Below are 15,880 nucleotides of genomic sequence, written 5' to 3'. Positions count from 1 at the left end.
TTAATTGCAGGGTTGTAAATGCAATCTGTGGACACAATAGCAGATTGTTTTAATAGGTGATTCAATTAAAAAAAAAAAACACAGGAACAACACGAGACTCCGAGGGGCCATATGTTCGCCTGTGCCTGGAAGTCTCCATTAAAAACACACACATAAGTCAACAGATAGTTTCAGGATTAATCCCTGTGACATCTTTTAGTAGCAGACCGAGCCCCCACGTGGGGAGTCTGCATAGATATCCTCCTGTTGGAGGGGATTGGATGGAATTCAGATGACTGGCAGCGACGTGGAGCGCACGGGCTGCTGCCACTGGTTGTCTTTAATGGCCGCTCCGCCCTCAGACCACACACCATTGGCTTCGCGGAGGAGCCGGGAAGTTGTAGTTCTTTACGGGGGACGCACATCTGTAGTGCTTATTATCGACTAATATGAATTAAACTACACGTCCCGACGTCACGGTGCGGGCTCCGGTAATTGTTGTGAATATGCAATTGCGCTCCGGCGACTGGCTGCTGCTAAATTTGGCTCCGACAGGGGCACAAGCTCCGGCAGCAGCTGAGGTGGTCGCTCCTTCCGAATGTGGATGTCAACAATAACGGAGGCTGTAGGACATTAACCGGTAGATGCGTGACGGGGGGAGACGCCGTGGAGACACTCAGGCGTGGAGGTCACGATGAGCCACAAGTCAAAGCTTTGAAGGGAGAATTAGAGGAAAGCAGAGGGGAGATTTTTTGAAAGCTTTGCGCGCACAGAATAACGCGCAGGAGATTTTGGAGAAGGGGCAACTCCTGCTTTGAGCATCTCTCTGAATGGACTTTGTTTTTTTTTAAATACTGTCATTGACCAGCCAAAGATCCGAGGATGTTTTCTCTTTTCACGGAACCTGAACGCAGCCTTCAAACCGGCCACTGACTGAGCTTTTACGCACGGCGAAAGATCCGTGCTCCCGCGTTTTGTTCTCTTGTTTGCGTGGATGAACTTTGCGAAACCTTCTTGATGATTCGAGATCTGAGCAAGATGTACCCCGTGGCACGGCATCAGGTAAGTGTGGAAGCAGCACAAGCCCAGGGCGCTGGGTCCAAAACCGCGCTGAGTAACAGCCGCGCGTCTGATGCGTAATCAGTTCGCATCAAGTTTCCGTGCCACCGCGCGCCCGCACGGACAATTGCGCTCATTGTCGAATTGCTGCAGCTGCGTGCGTGTGTATGTGTGTGTGTGTGTCTGAGTGTGCGTGGGTTAACGTGCAAGAAGAGTGAGAGAAACCAAAAGGCCACCCGTGTAAAACAGAGAGGCCTATTGTCATCTACAGTCTGGCCTCTGTGTGTGTGTGTGTGTGTGTGTGTGTGTGTGTCGTGACACTTTGGTGACTCTGGTGGCTCAGTTGTTCCTCTCTTCCCTCGCATGCTGTCTGGTTGGGGTTGACGTCCCACACCAGCCGGGGCAGCCGTTCAAGTTTACTGTCACCGAGTCCTGCGACCGGATCAAGGAGGAGTTCCAGTTCCTGCAAGCCCAGTACCACAGGTGAGAGTCCGGGTGGAGCCTGACACTAATGGTGCATGGAGGCGTCTCCTTATTGGCCAAATGTTTTCAAAGTACAACAGAAACTTTCAGCATTTGGGTTAAAGAGTGATTGTACATTTGCTCTGAGTGTTATTATGGAGCTGCAACGACTAATGAAAAATTAATTCAGAATCTTAAATGTCAGCATTTCCTGTTTTTCTTACTCAAAACAAATGTCTTAATTCGTCAATATGGGCTCTGAGAAAGTATAAGTTTTATTAAATTAATGGGATTATACAGGAAAAATGATTATTAGAGACAATCATAGTGTCACCTGCTTCAAAAGTATGAATTAGGTTAAGAAGACATACATTTCTGTGACCTGCCCTGCACCAGTTGTCTGTGGGTCACGCAGTATGACCAGAATATGAGGGAAACGCTTGATGCAAGGCCACGGAAATCAAGACAGAAACTGATTTGATGGAAACATTCTCAGTGTGAGTTAAATGTCCACCAGGAGATCCCAGGAAATGATTATCTCCTGCAGACAGAGTTGTAACACACTGTTACGTCTGGTCCACCTCTGGCTGGCCAACCCCCCCCCCATCAACCCCGGTGTGCACGTCTGTCTCTCTCTCTCTCTGCAAGTGCAAGTGGTGTGAAATAATATTTTTTTCCACCCTACATGATGAAGTGTGAAATACATTGCTCGGGGAAGAACCATAAGCGCGATGCCAATGCATAATAATCGCTCACCTCAGGCCACCTTGTAATTATTCCCCCAATCATCTGGTGAGATGAAGCGGCGGTGGTCCAGTTTGCTGGAAGATCCCGGGGCGGAAGGAGATGAACCAGGGATAGCATCTGCTGCATGTGTGTGATCAGACTGCTGCAGTGAAATGCAAACAGCAGGGAGACACTGATTTGGTAAAATAAGGGGAGCAAGAGTCAGACACGCACACAGAATATATATCAACACTGTCTGCGAAGGGTTCCTGTTTTTATAGACGTCAGGTTTATATTAGGAAGAAATTAAAGCTACGATATTATGGATTTTAACATTTCGCTGAGAAGAATCATTGGTGTCCACCTTAAATTAAAGTTCTTATATTTGAGAAAAATTAAAGAACTAAAATGTTAATCCAAAATTGAAAACCTGTAACGGATCCAGACCTTTAAATCGCTCCATTAGTCTGTATTCATCATGTCAATATCCAAACATTACACACCTGATGGATTCCTCATAAAGGAACAAAAGCTTCCAGTAAAACACAACATCTGATAGAGTTGAGCTTTTTTTTTTTTTTTTTTCAGTAACCACACTTTTATAATGGATCCTCATTATAAGGTCGCTTTTTTTGTCGATGGTGCAGTTTGGTCCCTCCACCACTCACACTGTAAGAATATATGATGAGGTTTGCGTGGTCGTCCATTGATCCATTAATTACTGTACCTGCTGAGTAAGTGTCTGGGTCTGCAGGGATAACTGGTGTGATTCATGCAACGCTTCTTTCTCTGTTGCACTCAAATTTAGAAATGCAAATTTAAAGTACCACAATGTTGACACAAAGAGGCTCAGTGTTCTGCAGGTGACGGCCCCAGTTTAATGTTTCAGTCATATTTTTGTGAAGTTGTTTCACCTCACATATATTTAACGTGATTGATTGATTGATTGACGGCTGGACAGTTGTTGTGGATTCGATCATGAAATACATTTTACCCTTCGCTCTCCCCTCACAGTCTGAAACTGGAGTGTGAGAAACTGGCCAGTGAGAAAACGGAGATGCAGAGACACTACGTCATGGTGAGTTTCATATCGTGCAAATATGCCTGAGTATTTTTGCTGTGTGCAAAAAGCGGAACGGAGCGGACAGACATTTTTTCTTTGACCTCACTTTGATCCGTGTTTTTCCTTTTTCTTTTTTCAGTACTATGAAATGTCATATGGACTCAACATCGAGATGCACAAGCAGGTAGGAAACGTTCACGTCTTAAAAAGGAAGTAACACGGATTCCACTCTGTAGCAGGTGTCAGAAGAATGTTCATGGTCGTTATGGTCAACAGGAGCTTTAGGTTTTAATTCCCGTCTGTGAAATGAAAAAATTAAATGTCCCACCATGTTTTTAAAGGTTGTACATTTTACACAAACTGGTGTGTTTGTAGTTCTGATCCAGCTTTTTCCTTTGGTTAATAGGTTTGTTACCGGTGATATTCTAGTGTTAGCTAATCATCTCATTTCCCTTAGAATTAAACTTACTGCTGTTTTGTTTTTTTAAGTTAAATAAGATATAACTTGTAGTAAACAAATCATAGTTTCATAGTCCAAACAAAGATGGAAGCCACCTATGACTTTACTCAAATCGTATGATACTGACCAAATTTCAAAAGTGTGAAATCTTTATTTTTTTGTATGTATCAATGTTTCTTACTAGTATTTTATATTTCTAATATCCTACAATAAGAGTTTCTGGTTCCCTATATCAGGAAATATAGTCGCAGGTGGAGAAACTGATTATATGTTAGAATGATTCTTCGGAGCAGCAGTGACCTCGGCCCAGCGCAGCTCGCTGTTCTGTATAAAAGAGCCCAACACCAAATGACATGGTTGTGCCTGTATCTCGGCTGCAGAGGAAGTCACGGAGTCACGATCCGAGAGCCGCCAAGGTGGGAAAGGACGCCTGGTGCTAATGTGTTACACGTCACACCTCTGATTCCCCAACGCTGGTATCATGCTATCTTAAAATCACACATTGGGTCAGTGACATGCCGGTTCCCTTCGGTGTGAACAAGAAAAAGCTGCATTGGAAGGGCTCTTCTTAACGGGAAAACCGTGGAGTCCCTGTATATATGTAACAGATCCTATATTTCATCATAGAAACTGATTTATTTATAGCGCTTGAATAGCGAAGAGCAGAGCCTATTCGCCTGTTTCTCATTTCTTCTATTTCAGCGTGTTTTGTTGTCTTGCGAGGTTGAGCAGTCATTTCACACGTGAATAATAATTCCATCAGTTTAATTGCGAGAGAGAGAAATGGGCTGAAAAATGACAGGAGTGAACGAGGATTTGTCTTTTAACGAGCCTTTACATTACTGCTGCCTTTTTTAAACACCGAGGGTCATTAGCATAAATGTCTGTGTTAACCACACATCAGCTGCCAGGCTAAATGGGCCACAGCTAACTGAGCTACACATTCATTTCCTGAGAAATGGTGCGTGTGTGAGCATGTGTGTGTGAGAGGATGTGATAAATGCTTGGCCTTTGTCTTGCTCCGTGCATGGTTGTGTGTTGGCGTGTATCTGTACTGTGTGTGTGTGTGTGTCCTTTTCATTGTGTGTGCACAACTGTATGAGAGGGATGTCTATATAACAGCTTGTATGTATACTGTACACATTTACTAGGTGTGTGTGTGTTTGTATGTACACTGTTGCTGTTTATTTAGTTTTGTGTGCACGATTTGTGTATTTGTGTGCATTGTTTGTGTATATTTAGATGTTTACCAGACTCTGTGTGCGTGCGTGCGTGCGTGTGTGCGTGCGTGTGTGCGTGTGTGCGTGTGTGCGTGTGTGTGTGTGTGTGTTTGTGCATGAATGTTGCACACGCAGCTTTTCACTGGCTCACTAATCAGACGTGTTGGATGAAATATGGGTTGTCTACTATAAATCCTGCTGTCTGCTGCTGTTTGTGTGTGTGTGTGTGTGTGTGTGTGTGTGTGTGTGTGTGTGTGTGTGTGTGTGTGTGTGTGTTTATTAGGGGCAGTGAGAGAAAATAGAGAGAAAATGTGGACGGTGGCTCTGTGTGGTGCCCACAAATTTCTGTCAGGAAACAGTTTTGGAGAATGAGTCTCTAATATCTGCCAACAGTCTGTGTGTGTGGATGCTGTCAGTGAGTGTGTGTGTGTGTGTATGTGTGTGTGAATTTGATGTTCCGGTTGTGTTTGTGTGCCTTGTTATGCTGGCGTGCATGCATCAGCGTTAATGTGTGTTTTCGATAGGACGATACGACGTGTGTGGCTCATTGAGTGGAGGCCGTGATTGACGAGTGGAGGGTGGAGGTGGTGGTGTTGTCTGGTTGAGTGGGGGGGGCCTTAAGGCAGTCGGTCTCCACTACCGACGAGGGAATTGCAAATATTGCTTGTTTAGCATTTTCTGAGGGTAATAGGCTCATTGATTTTTGGCTCTGCTCTCTGTTTTATTTACACAGAAGGGCTCCGGTGCCCGGGGAATGAAATGTACCAACGCTCGTTAAAGAGAAATTGACTTGTAGACGGAGGGGAGGAACGAGGGGGCGAGGAGAGGGAGGACGACGGGGGTGCAGAGCATGGGACTGTGCTGCCAGAGGACAGATAATCAATTGCAAATTAGCGAGACTGAGAGAAGAATAAAGCGAGCGAAGGATGGGGAGAGAAAAGGAGAGCGAGAGGGAGGAGAAAGTGGTGAGACAAGGAAGTAATAAGACGTTGTGATACAGAGGAATGACAGTGTTTTCAATGAGATCTGACAACTCATTTTGCTGCAGCAGAACAGAAGCCATTTGTTTCAGTCCATGGATTTTGGTTTTGTAACGTTGCATTGAGAATGTTAAAAGCACATTGGAACCTTCAGATTATAGTAAATATGATTTTAAATGACGCACTTATCTCTGTTCTCTTTTTTAATGTTTTACAAACGTTACATTTTTATGCAACCCTGTTTTAACAATCTCCAGGTTTTCAGGTTTTACTTTAAATTTTCCTCTCGTATGTAAATGGTGGATGTAATGGACATAACACTGTGGTTCTTAACCCTGGAGTCAGACCCACAAGGGGTCCCAAACTGGAACCTTAGTGGTCCTGAGATGAAGGGATAAGTTTGGCATTTGGGGAAATATTTATTTCTTGCCAAGAGTGAGAAGATTAGCTTAGCATAAAGACTGGAAGCAGGGGGAAAAGCTAGCCTGGCCCTTTCTAAAGGTAATAACATCTCTGTACCGGCATCACTGCTGCTCACTGCCTCCTGTTCTGTCTTGTTGACCCACTAAGCCACACATAAAGTGTACAAATGACACGATGGTCATGTGCCAGACTGGTGGCCTATTCCAGCTGTGAGATTAATCTTGGCTGTTTCTTTTTCTCTGCCAAGTAGGTTTGTTTTTTCATTGATTATGCAAAAATCAACTCAATGGTTTACCCCCAAACTTGGAGGAAGGAGGCAGTATGGGTCAGGAAGGAACCCATTAAATTTTGGATCTGCAGCTAGACAGAGCAGAATGCCAAGTGCAAGATCTTATGAGAATGTTTTTTCGGTTCATTTTAAAAACCCTGGCTGGACAAATTAGACTTGGCTGGAGATGCACTCTCGCTCCCTTGCAATTTTTCTCGTTATCAAAGAAAACTATGCTTGTAAAAACATTCCCTTTGACAGAGTTGGTGGCAGGAGCCGGAGTTTTCACCCACAAAATGAATCCTCACATTAAACACTCACTTTGCACCTCAAGCTTTGTATGTATGGGGCCTTTTGTTTGTCCTCCCTGTCTCCCCCTACCTGTCTAGCTATGTCTTTCACACACACACACACACGCACACACACACACACACACACACACACACACACACACACACACACACACACACACACACACACACACACACACACACACACACACACACACACACACACACACACAAGGGAATCCAGCCTTTATATGGCCGGGTCCATTAGCTGTATTAGCTGGTGGTGAACAGTGGTGCTGATGTGGTGCTTACAAAGCTCCACAGGGGAGATGGACATTTGATCTTCTATCTGACCCAATCTGACTCCAGGGCTCCTGCCTGATCTTATTTCTTTGTTGTTAGGAGCTGAAGTGGGAGCATTTTAGCAGGTTTTCTTTTTTTTTTATTCTTCTGGGCAACATTTTTAGTGTTAAGTGGTTTTTGCTGCAGTGTTGTTGTTTTTTTTTTGCCGCACAAGTGCTCACTGTGGTCCATTGTAATGCCACAAGCTAAGAGAGGGAAAGCATATTCAGTGGTAACTCTGGCTTTTCCTCGCACCATTTATCGCACGTTGCTGATCTGCTCACAAGCAGGAAACCTACAATCCCTCTCAAAGCTGCGGCCGCTCGCTGGTTTTTCTCCTTTCTAACTGGAGGAGCATTTCTCCAGTGACTCACATACAAGGTCAAAGATAAATTCAGTGCACATGATCTTACCTCAGAGGTTGCTGGCTGTTATGCGCCCGTGGAGTCCTGTAATCTCGCAATAAACTCAATGGGTCGCCCTGGTTGGAGTCCTAACCTTAGAAAACTCCCTGGCCGGTCGCTTCTTATTATTTATTTACTGTCAGAACGGTGACAGGTTTCAGGTCAAAGTTAAGACCTGCTCGCTTGCACATTCAAATTCTCCAGGTTTGCATAAACCAAAGGACACTTTTTTTTTTTTTGAGACCTGAGAGCTTTTAGGTTTCACTTTGGTGTCTGCAGCAGCGTGTGTTTTCCAAACAGGCTGACATACCTGCACTCTGGCCGACAGTCACGATTGTCTGCCATTGATGTAAAATGTCACCTGAAATTGGTTGTGTTGCCTCGTGGAAAAGCATCTCCATTTCCTTTTCTGCTCCAGCGCTTTTGTTTCCGTTTGTGTGGCAACGTGTCGGGGTCACCTCTTCACATTGAATTCAGAGGAGGTTTTATCTTTAGCGCTGAGTAGCTTTATAATCCTCATTTATACACTAATGTTGTGTGTTTCAAAATAAAACCATTGCAGTGTTCATTTACGATATCAGATGTTTTGCATGTTTTAGCCTATTTGCCACAAAATACACGAACAACAATTGATTTTCAATAATCAGTCAATCTCATGAGGGTCCAGGTTGCAAAAGTTGATTTATGTCCGTCTCTAGTTTCAAGTCTTTTTCAATACAGCTTGATGTTCAGTTTGTAAAAAAATAGTCCAATTGTGGGTAAATATACAATAAATCAAGGTATGAATGGATACTGTGTGATTGACAGCTAGTACCGTCAAATGGGTGGATGTCACAGGTGTAGATGGGCGTGAGCTCCCAGTCAGGCTCCGTCCCCGCTCCTCCAAATATGGTTACTTCAAGAATACCAACCGTTTTAAAAACACGAAGATGGTGCTGGACAAAATGCTAAAACTGAGGCTGTAAAATGAGAGTTCACAAACCAATCCTCCTTTGCTCTCTTCATGATTAATAAATGATAATTGATTGGCCAGTAGATGTCTTTCGTCTTTGTTTCGTGACACTTCTTGTATGACCGTCTGAATTTGTTTTACTAAACAAGATTGATGGGTGTTGTTGTCCTAACTGGGGGGTTGCCTGGCAGCCCTCTTACATTCAAGAGGATTAGGCAACACGATCCTCACCTCTGCGTCTGTCTGCTGTCCTTTCACTGTCTCCTTGAACATCTATTTATGCCAGACCAGAGGAAACAGTTCTTGCACTCATTCACTTCTTCAGCCACAGGGTCCTCGGTGTTATCCTTACGGAGGATGGCCAACTGATGAAAACACTGAGTTTGTCCTTCTTTCCTCTCAACACCCGACACTAAGGTTGAGCAGGGAACGTAAAACCCTCAACCAAGTGCTTCAGCGGAGATTCTCAGAGGCCGATACGCACTGCGCAGCTATTCCCGGTGTACACGAGTACAGAAACGAGCTGAAAAAGGGCATGTGTGCACAGCAAGTCTTCCATGGATAAACATTAAATATAAAATGAAAATGTCAGTGTTTTAGGTTGTGTGTGCAGCTGCAGCTCTGAGTTAATCACAGGTAAGCTGCAGCCCTCCCTCGAGGTCCCATCTGCCTGACACTAAATGGCTCAGACATCCGGTGTCTTACAGAATTCTCTACATTCACGGCCTCCGAAGTCTTCAAATTATTGATTAATGAATATGATCTATAATTAATGAGGCATATGATGCTTCTTCAGTTTTTCTTTCCTCTGGTGTATCTAGTTTAGTTTTAGCTGATCTGCAAAGTTAAAAAAGCCCAAAGTCTGATGTAAAAGTCCTTTCTTCCCAGAGAAATTAATGCTTGAACAGATGGATCCATCCTTGCCCAACCTATCTCATAGTTGATTGCGCGTAATTTTTTCAAAGAGGTGCCAGCAAGCGAGGAAACATCCAATGGTTGAATGATATGCTTAAACTCAAACTGACAACTAATGGTACAAATATTTAAAAAACCAAAGGGTATTCAAATCTTGTTATCATGTCCAACTTCAGCTCTGTTGCCAGGCAACTGCAAGAGGGCGGGACGAGCTGGTGACGTCTAATTTTGGTTCGGCTACGCGGCCCATGAAGGAGGCGGTCTTTGTGGGCCAGACAGACCACGACCTCCGAAGGATGTCGCCAATGAATTGTGACGTGGCTGAAGTGAGAGCAGTGGCTGACATTTCCTACATGAACAGAAAGCGGTTGACCAATCAGAGCAGAGAGGGCCGGCTAGCCAATCAGAGCAGACTAGGCAGTATAAAGAGGGTCTTAAAGAGACAGGAGCTAAAACTATTGATGTGTTTTCTGATCCTTTCCTTCTTTCTAAACCAAAATTAAAATGATGAACCTGAATTTAAGCAGAATATGTCTCCTTTAAAATAGTAGCTGATTATGTCCTGCAAATCAACGAACCGATTGATCGACTCGTCCTTTCAGCTCAAGACGCCTGATACAATTAGCTTATAAGAAAAGGCAGCGAATAATATATGTAAAGCCAAGCAGCCGTTATTTAGAATTGTCAACGTCACAACAACAGCAAATTTTACCGGCAGCAAATTAATGCTGCAGGCGCTGACACCACTAAGTTCATCACAGTCAGTGACAAATGAAAAGACACTCAGTTGATGTACCTGCATGTTTTTAGTTTTACAAGTAAAGACGGTGATGTTGATCCCTTTGTGCCCCTTCGTTTGTGTTTCTGTGTGAGTCGGAGTCTTTTGTCTGTGTTTGTGTTTGGGTTCGAGTTGCACTGCGAGCACTCCCTCTGGGACAGTGGATCAGGCAATTTCCTGATGTTGGGAGAGAGAGTGCTGTATAATCTTTAAAAGCCAACCGTTGGGTTCAGTAAAAACATCTGATGAATACAGAGGAGGCTGTGGAGGTGTGTGTGTGTGTGTGTGCACGGTTGTGTTTACGTGTGTCATCCTGCCACAGTGTTGCTCCTGCCGCCGTTTGAAGGGTTCGTATCAGTGGGTTTGCTTCGCATGGCCTCTGGGGTCTTCTGTTACCACTGATACCAGAGCAAAGTTCACCTCTGTCAAGGTTGTAGAAATGAGACATACACCTGACAATGTTAGACATGTAGCTCCTTCTCTGTGTGTGTGTGTTTGGTTCTCAGTTTATTCACTTGGCTCTTTATTTAGCAGAGGAAGTCGACTAAAATCTCACGTGTCTCATGTTTTCCTTCAACTGAGCTTTTCTCAAATCTCAAGCGGAACAAATCCTGGGTTTATATTCGCAAATCATCCATCAGGCTGATTGATGCTCTGCAGCTGTAAAGTAAACTTCCAGAGATACTGAAGGATACAGCCTGATCGATACTGTTTTTGGGGTGACGCCAATATTTGGGGGTTTAAAAAAAGATCTATAAAGTTCTATCAGCTGCCAATTGATTATTTCAATACTTGGCATGGCAGTTTGGGAGTTTAGTTTAACTGTCATGAAGTTACCACTAAATTGTCTTCACAACATTGACTCTCAAAGAAGTCATTCATCTAACAGTTTTCATTTGCGTTCACACATACACCTCCTCCGCAGAAACTGGGGAGGATCTCTGAGCTTAGTGCATGTCTGAAAGCAGCTTTAGTAAATATTAAGAAGTATTAAATTGAAATGTACTCACATACAGTAAGTGCTGTGATCATTGTGGAGAGATGTGATCATTGTTCCTGAGGGATAAAGGGATTACAACACTTTTTTATATCTTAATCTTTAGTCAGACTTTCTTGTCTGATACTTTACAATAGACACTCAGTGATAAAGTGGTGTTGGGTTTGTTCTGGTGACATTTGTGCTCTGTACTGTGTAGTGTCTGCTCTTAGATCATCTTTAAATCAAACAGTGTGGGTGGAACTTTAGATAAAGTCTGATTTGCTCTTTCTGCTCATGCTCTCCTTATTAACTACATGTCCTGAAATTTAAAATGCACAACTTCCCACAGGCCAAAAGACTTTCCCTCTCCTATCAGGCTCGTTTTTTCTAATAGAAAAGGTTTAACCAGCCGACTGCATCAGATTCCTGTCATCATTGTTTCATATGAAACTGGCCCTGCAGATATTGATGTGAAAATAATTTGTCTTCTTGAGTTCATCACACCTTAAAATGTGGTTGATATGTGCAGTTGTAGGTTGTTTTCCTCTCTGCTGGTGAATTTGAACATGAATGTGTTTTGTGCGCCCACCTCTCTGTCTCGCAGGCGGAGATCGTCAAGCGGCTGAACGCGATCTGTGCCCAAGTCATCCCCTTCCTCTCTCAAGAGGTAAGACTCAGAAACGTCTGTCAGTGTGAGTTAAGACTGAGGTGGGTGGGTGTGTGAGAGAGACACAGAAAGAGAGAGAGAGAGAGAGACACAGAGAGAGAGAGACACACACACAGAGAGAGACACACACAGAGAGAGCGAGGGAGGCAAGAAGACAGATAGGAACCATAGAAGGAGGAGAAGAAGTGTGTGTGGTGGATTGTGAGGCAAAACAGACACACACACACACACATACAGATTATCCTGGGCTAATCCCCCCTGCTCAGGATAGGCAGATATGCTCTGAACTTATTAAATGTCTCCCACTAACATATGCGACAGCCAGTGGCCGTGTGTGTGTGTGTGTGTGTGTGTGTGTGTGTGTAAGAGAGAGAGAGAGAAATCTTTGTGTGTTTGTCTGTCTGAATGCACATTAAAATTGTGTTAAATACACTGTAAATTCATACAGTGGTGGGTGTAAGAAGTGTGTTTCTGTGTGTTTAAGAAATCTTTGGGTGAGAGTGTGTGTGTTTAGGTGATAAAACCATCCTCTGGTGGAGTAAAACGTGTGTGTGTGTGTGTGTGTGTGTGTGTGTGTGTGTGTGTGTGTGTGTGTGTGTGTGTGTGTGTGTGTGTGTGTGTGTGTGTGTGTGTGTGTGTGTGTGTGTGTGTGTGTGTGTGTGTGTGTGTGTGTGTGTGTGTGTGTGTGTGTGTGTGTGTGTTAGGGTGGGAACAGCAGGAAGGAGTGAGTGTGAGCGCCAAAGCTCTCCTCCAGATTAGCCATGGATTAGGAGGGTTTAGGGTGGATTAGGAATAATGGCATTAGACTGCGGTGCTGCTACACAGGCCTGAGGCCCGCAGAGAGGGGAGGCAGGGAGAGGAGGCGGCTTTACCGCTTTGTTTCCGTGCACAGCCTCGTTTAGAGAGCGTGCATGTGAAATGTAAAACAATCATGTTATTAACACGCTGCTTTCATGTCGACGGCGTTTGCACGTGTCTGCGAGAGCTCTATTTTTGATTATTATTTCTGTCATTTTCTGATGTTCCTTTTATGATTATTTTTCTGACAGTTGTATTGTTGATGCCAATGAGAAGATGTGTCAGCTAACCTGCTGTATCCAGAAATAAATACTCAGATGTATTTTACCGTTATAAGAGTAGAATCATACATATAATTTCACATGTATAGATAATAGATAGATTGCATCTATTCAAAAACACAGTTAAAGTAGCTAAATTTGGCTCTGAATCCTGGACGATATTTTCATTATGGTCATACTTGAACTTAAATCATAATTTATACAGAATTTTCTTTAGGTAAAATTATTCTTTTTATGATGATATCTTATACTAATCTTTATACCAAGAAAGTAATGCAATTTGATAAAGTTAAATCTTAATAAAAGTTTTGGTAAGCCAAGACTAAGATACTGGATATTTTAGCTAGACTAAAATTTTTACTAGTAAATATTTCAATAAAGTCAATATCTTCATACGTGTGAATTTCTAAAATATTTTTATGATGAGTGATGTGAGCTTGTGATATTAAGAGTCTTGTTTTCTTTTGAAACAGTGTAAACATGTAATTTATACTTAAGTAAAATACAATGTTTGATAATTACTTGACAATATTATTACTGCTTATTCTGATTTCCCTTTTATACCTTTCACTTTAAGAGTGTGTGTGTGTGTGTGTGTGTGTGTGTGTGTGTGTGTGTGTGTGTGTGTGTGTGTGTGTGTGTGTGTGTGTGTGTGTGTGTGTGTGTGTGTGTGTGTGTGTGTGTGTGTGTGTGAACTCGATGCTCAGGTTCATTTCCACACCTGATAAACTCTTTCATCTCTGGCTTTACTTTGATGTTGCTCTCGCTCACCGTCTGGATCTGTCTCTCTCTCTCTGTACCCTCTGGATGACTTTGCCATCTTACCCGTCTGTCTCTTCCTCTTTAAACATGTCTGTCGCTCTGTCTCTTCTTTAAACGTGTCTGTCTCTTCTTCTTTAAACGTGTCTGTCTCTTAAAACACGTCAGTTGCTCTATGTTGATGTTTTTGCAGTGACTCTGTTTTTGCAGTGCATGACGGGGAATAGAAAGCAGGTTTACGTAGAACATATGGTTGTATAGCTGTTGTGCCACATCCGCCCATCCGTCCATCATTCATTCATTCACTAGCAGGAGCCAATCCCAGCTGACATTGGGCGAGAGACAGGATGCGCCATGGACAGGTCCCCAGTGAATCACAGGGCCAACGTAGAGACAAACAACTGTATTAGAGTCTCCAATGAACCTAACCCCACTCCCGGAGCTATCGGCTATCGTCTCAGGATGAATTAGCCTCTGGGGACAACGGCCAATATTGTGGGGCTTCCGGTGTATTCAGCAGATATCCGGGCAAAGTCTCCGTCTTCCGATTACCGTACTCTGTTCAGTCCGAATAGTTTCTTTCATCACACAAATTAAGACTTTTTATAGATGTTTTAGGTCCAGACGACAGTTTGGTCAATCTTTATAAACAGCTATCTGAATATGAATGCAGAAAAATCTAAAAGCCGATAACAGATGTATTTCGGTTCGTGTGTTCGGCCTCTTTCCTTCTCCACACGGACTGTTTACCTGAGGGCAACCAAAGCCTGCTCAAACACGATTGGTCTAACTAGAAACCAAACCTTCTCCAGGAGGACGTCCGTGGAGCAAACCCATGCAGACATGTAGAGAACATGCAAACTCCTCACAGAAAGGCCGCGGTCAAACATGTCGCCCTCGCCATAAACCTAATGGATGGAAAATGTTTTAATACCCCAAAAGTGAAAACCCATCTCCAGCACAGTCGATGTCATCACATGCAAACAGTTAGAAACTCTTACAGGATATTTTACACACTGGGCTTCTCCATAAGATATTGCAGGAGTTAATATAAGGATGTTTGGCCACTAGTTAGTCTTGTGCCCATTCGCAAACATGAGCCGTTCCCTTCTGCCTCCACCTGTTTAGATCCTGCTCCGGAGAGGAGGAACCAACTGGCCTGTGTAGGTCACATCCGACCAACTAGTCCTCCCTAATTAGCTGCACATTGACTTTAATGAACACTCTGGTGAGCGTCAGCCCGTGAGGAGGAGTAGGAGCGCTTGTTTTAGATAAAGAGTAAAACTGCAGTGATGACTCAGAAGTGTCTCCGCTTCTCGTCTGATGGTGTTTAACATTGACTTCAGAACTTTGGGTTTTTACAACATGGCCAAACTGGCGGGTGAGAAAATGTCTGGATCAAAGTACAGTCAGATACAGAGGTCTCACTCTGTTGCTTCACATTCATGCCTGTTTTAATGGCCCCATGATGCTTTGATGACTGAGTAACCGGGAGTTAGCTGATCACAGATGTACAGAGACTTGTTTAATGCTTTGCAATAGATTCTTTAATGTATCTCCATCTTTATTTAATGTTATAGGAGGAATAGATTAAAATTTATGTTGCAATCCCTGCTATTGGACACTCTCTCTCTCTCTCTCTCTCTCTCTCAGCACCAGCAGCAGGTGGTGCAGGCGGTGGAGAGGGCCAAGCAGGTCACCATGGCTGAACTCAACGCCGTCATAGGAGTGGGTGATGCACACACACACACACACACACACACACACACACACACACACACACACACACACACACACACACACACACACACACACACACACACACACACACTCTCTCTTTTTTCTCTCTCCCCTCTCTCGCTCTCTCTTAAAGAAAGAGACGTGCATGGATCAAATGCATCTACAACATTAAAGATGAGTGTGGTTTTTAGACCCACTGTATTTCTACCATATTCATTCACCAATACATGGTCGGTGTTAATCTATAAAGATATATATATATATATATATATATATACTGTATATAGTGTGAAAAACAGCTTGATGTAGAAACTGAATTTTCTCTTTTTCAACCT

General features: G+C 43.4%; 1 protein-coding gene across 3 annotated transcripts in view; it reads left to right on the top strand.

The window, feature by feature from the left end:
- The first annotated feature begins 438 nt into the window (after positions 1–438).
- The window catches only part of LOC124852471 (transducin-like enhancer protein 4), a 31,566-nt gene continuing 16,124 nt past the window's right edge, over positions 439–15,880 (top strand). For all 3 annotated transcript variants that reach the window (XM_047341447.1, XM_047341448.1, XM_047341446.1), the window contains exons 1-6: positions 439–1,041; positions 1,436–1,521; positions 3,241–3,304; positions 3,429–3,473; positions 11,905–11,967; positions 15,459–15,533. In XM_047341447.1, the coding sequence (XP_047197403.1) occupies positions 997–1,041; positions 1,436–1,521; positions 3,241–3,304; positions 3,429–3,473; positions 11,905–11,967; positions 15,459–15,533 (378 nt within the window). In that variant the 5' untranslated portion in view covers positions 439–996. The remainder of the gene's footprint in view (positions 1,042–1,435; positions 1,522–3,240; positions 3,305–3,428; positions 3,474–11,904; positions 11,968–15,458; positions 15,534–15,880) is intronic.

This window comes from Hippoglossus stenolepis, chromosome 9, assembly GCF_022539355.2.
Source record: "Hippoglossus stenolepis isolate QCI-W04-F060 chromosome 9, HSTE1.2, whole genome shotgun sequence".
Lineage (NCBI taxonomy): Eukaryota > Metazoa > Chordata > Actinopteri > Pleuronectiformes > Pleuronectidae > Hippoglossus > Hippoglossus stenolepis.
The sequence above is the reverse complement of the archived record's forward strand: the minus strand, read 5'-3'. Positions and strand labels throughout refer to the sequence as shown.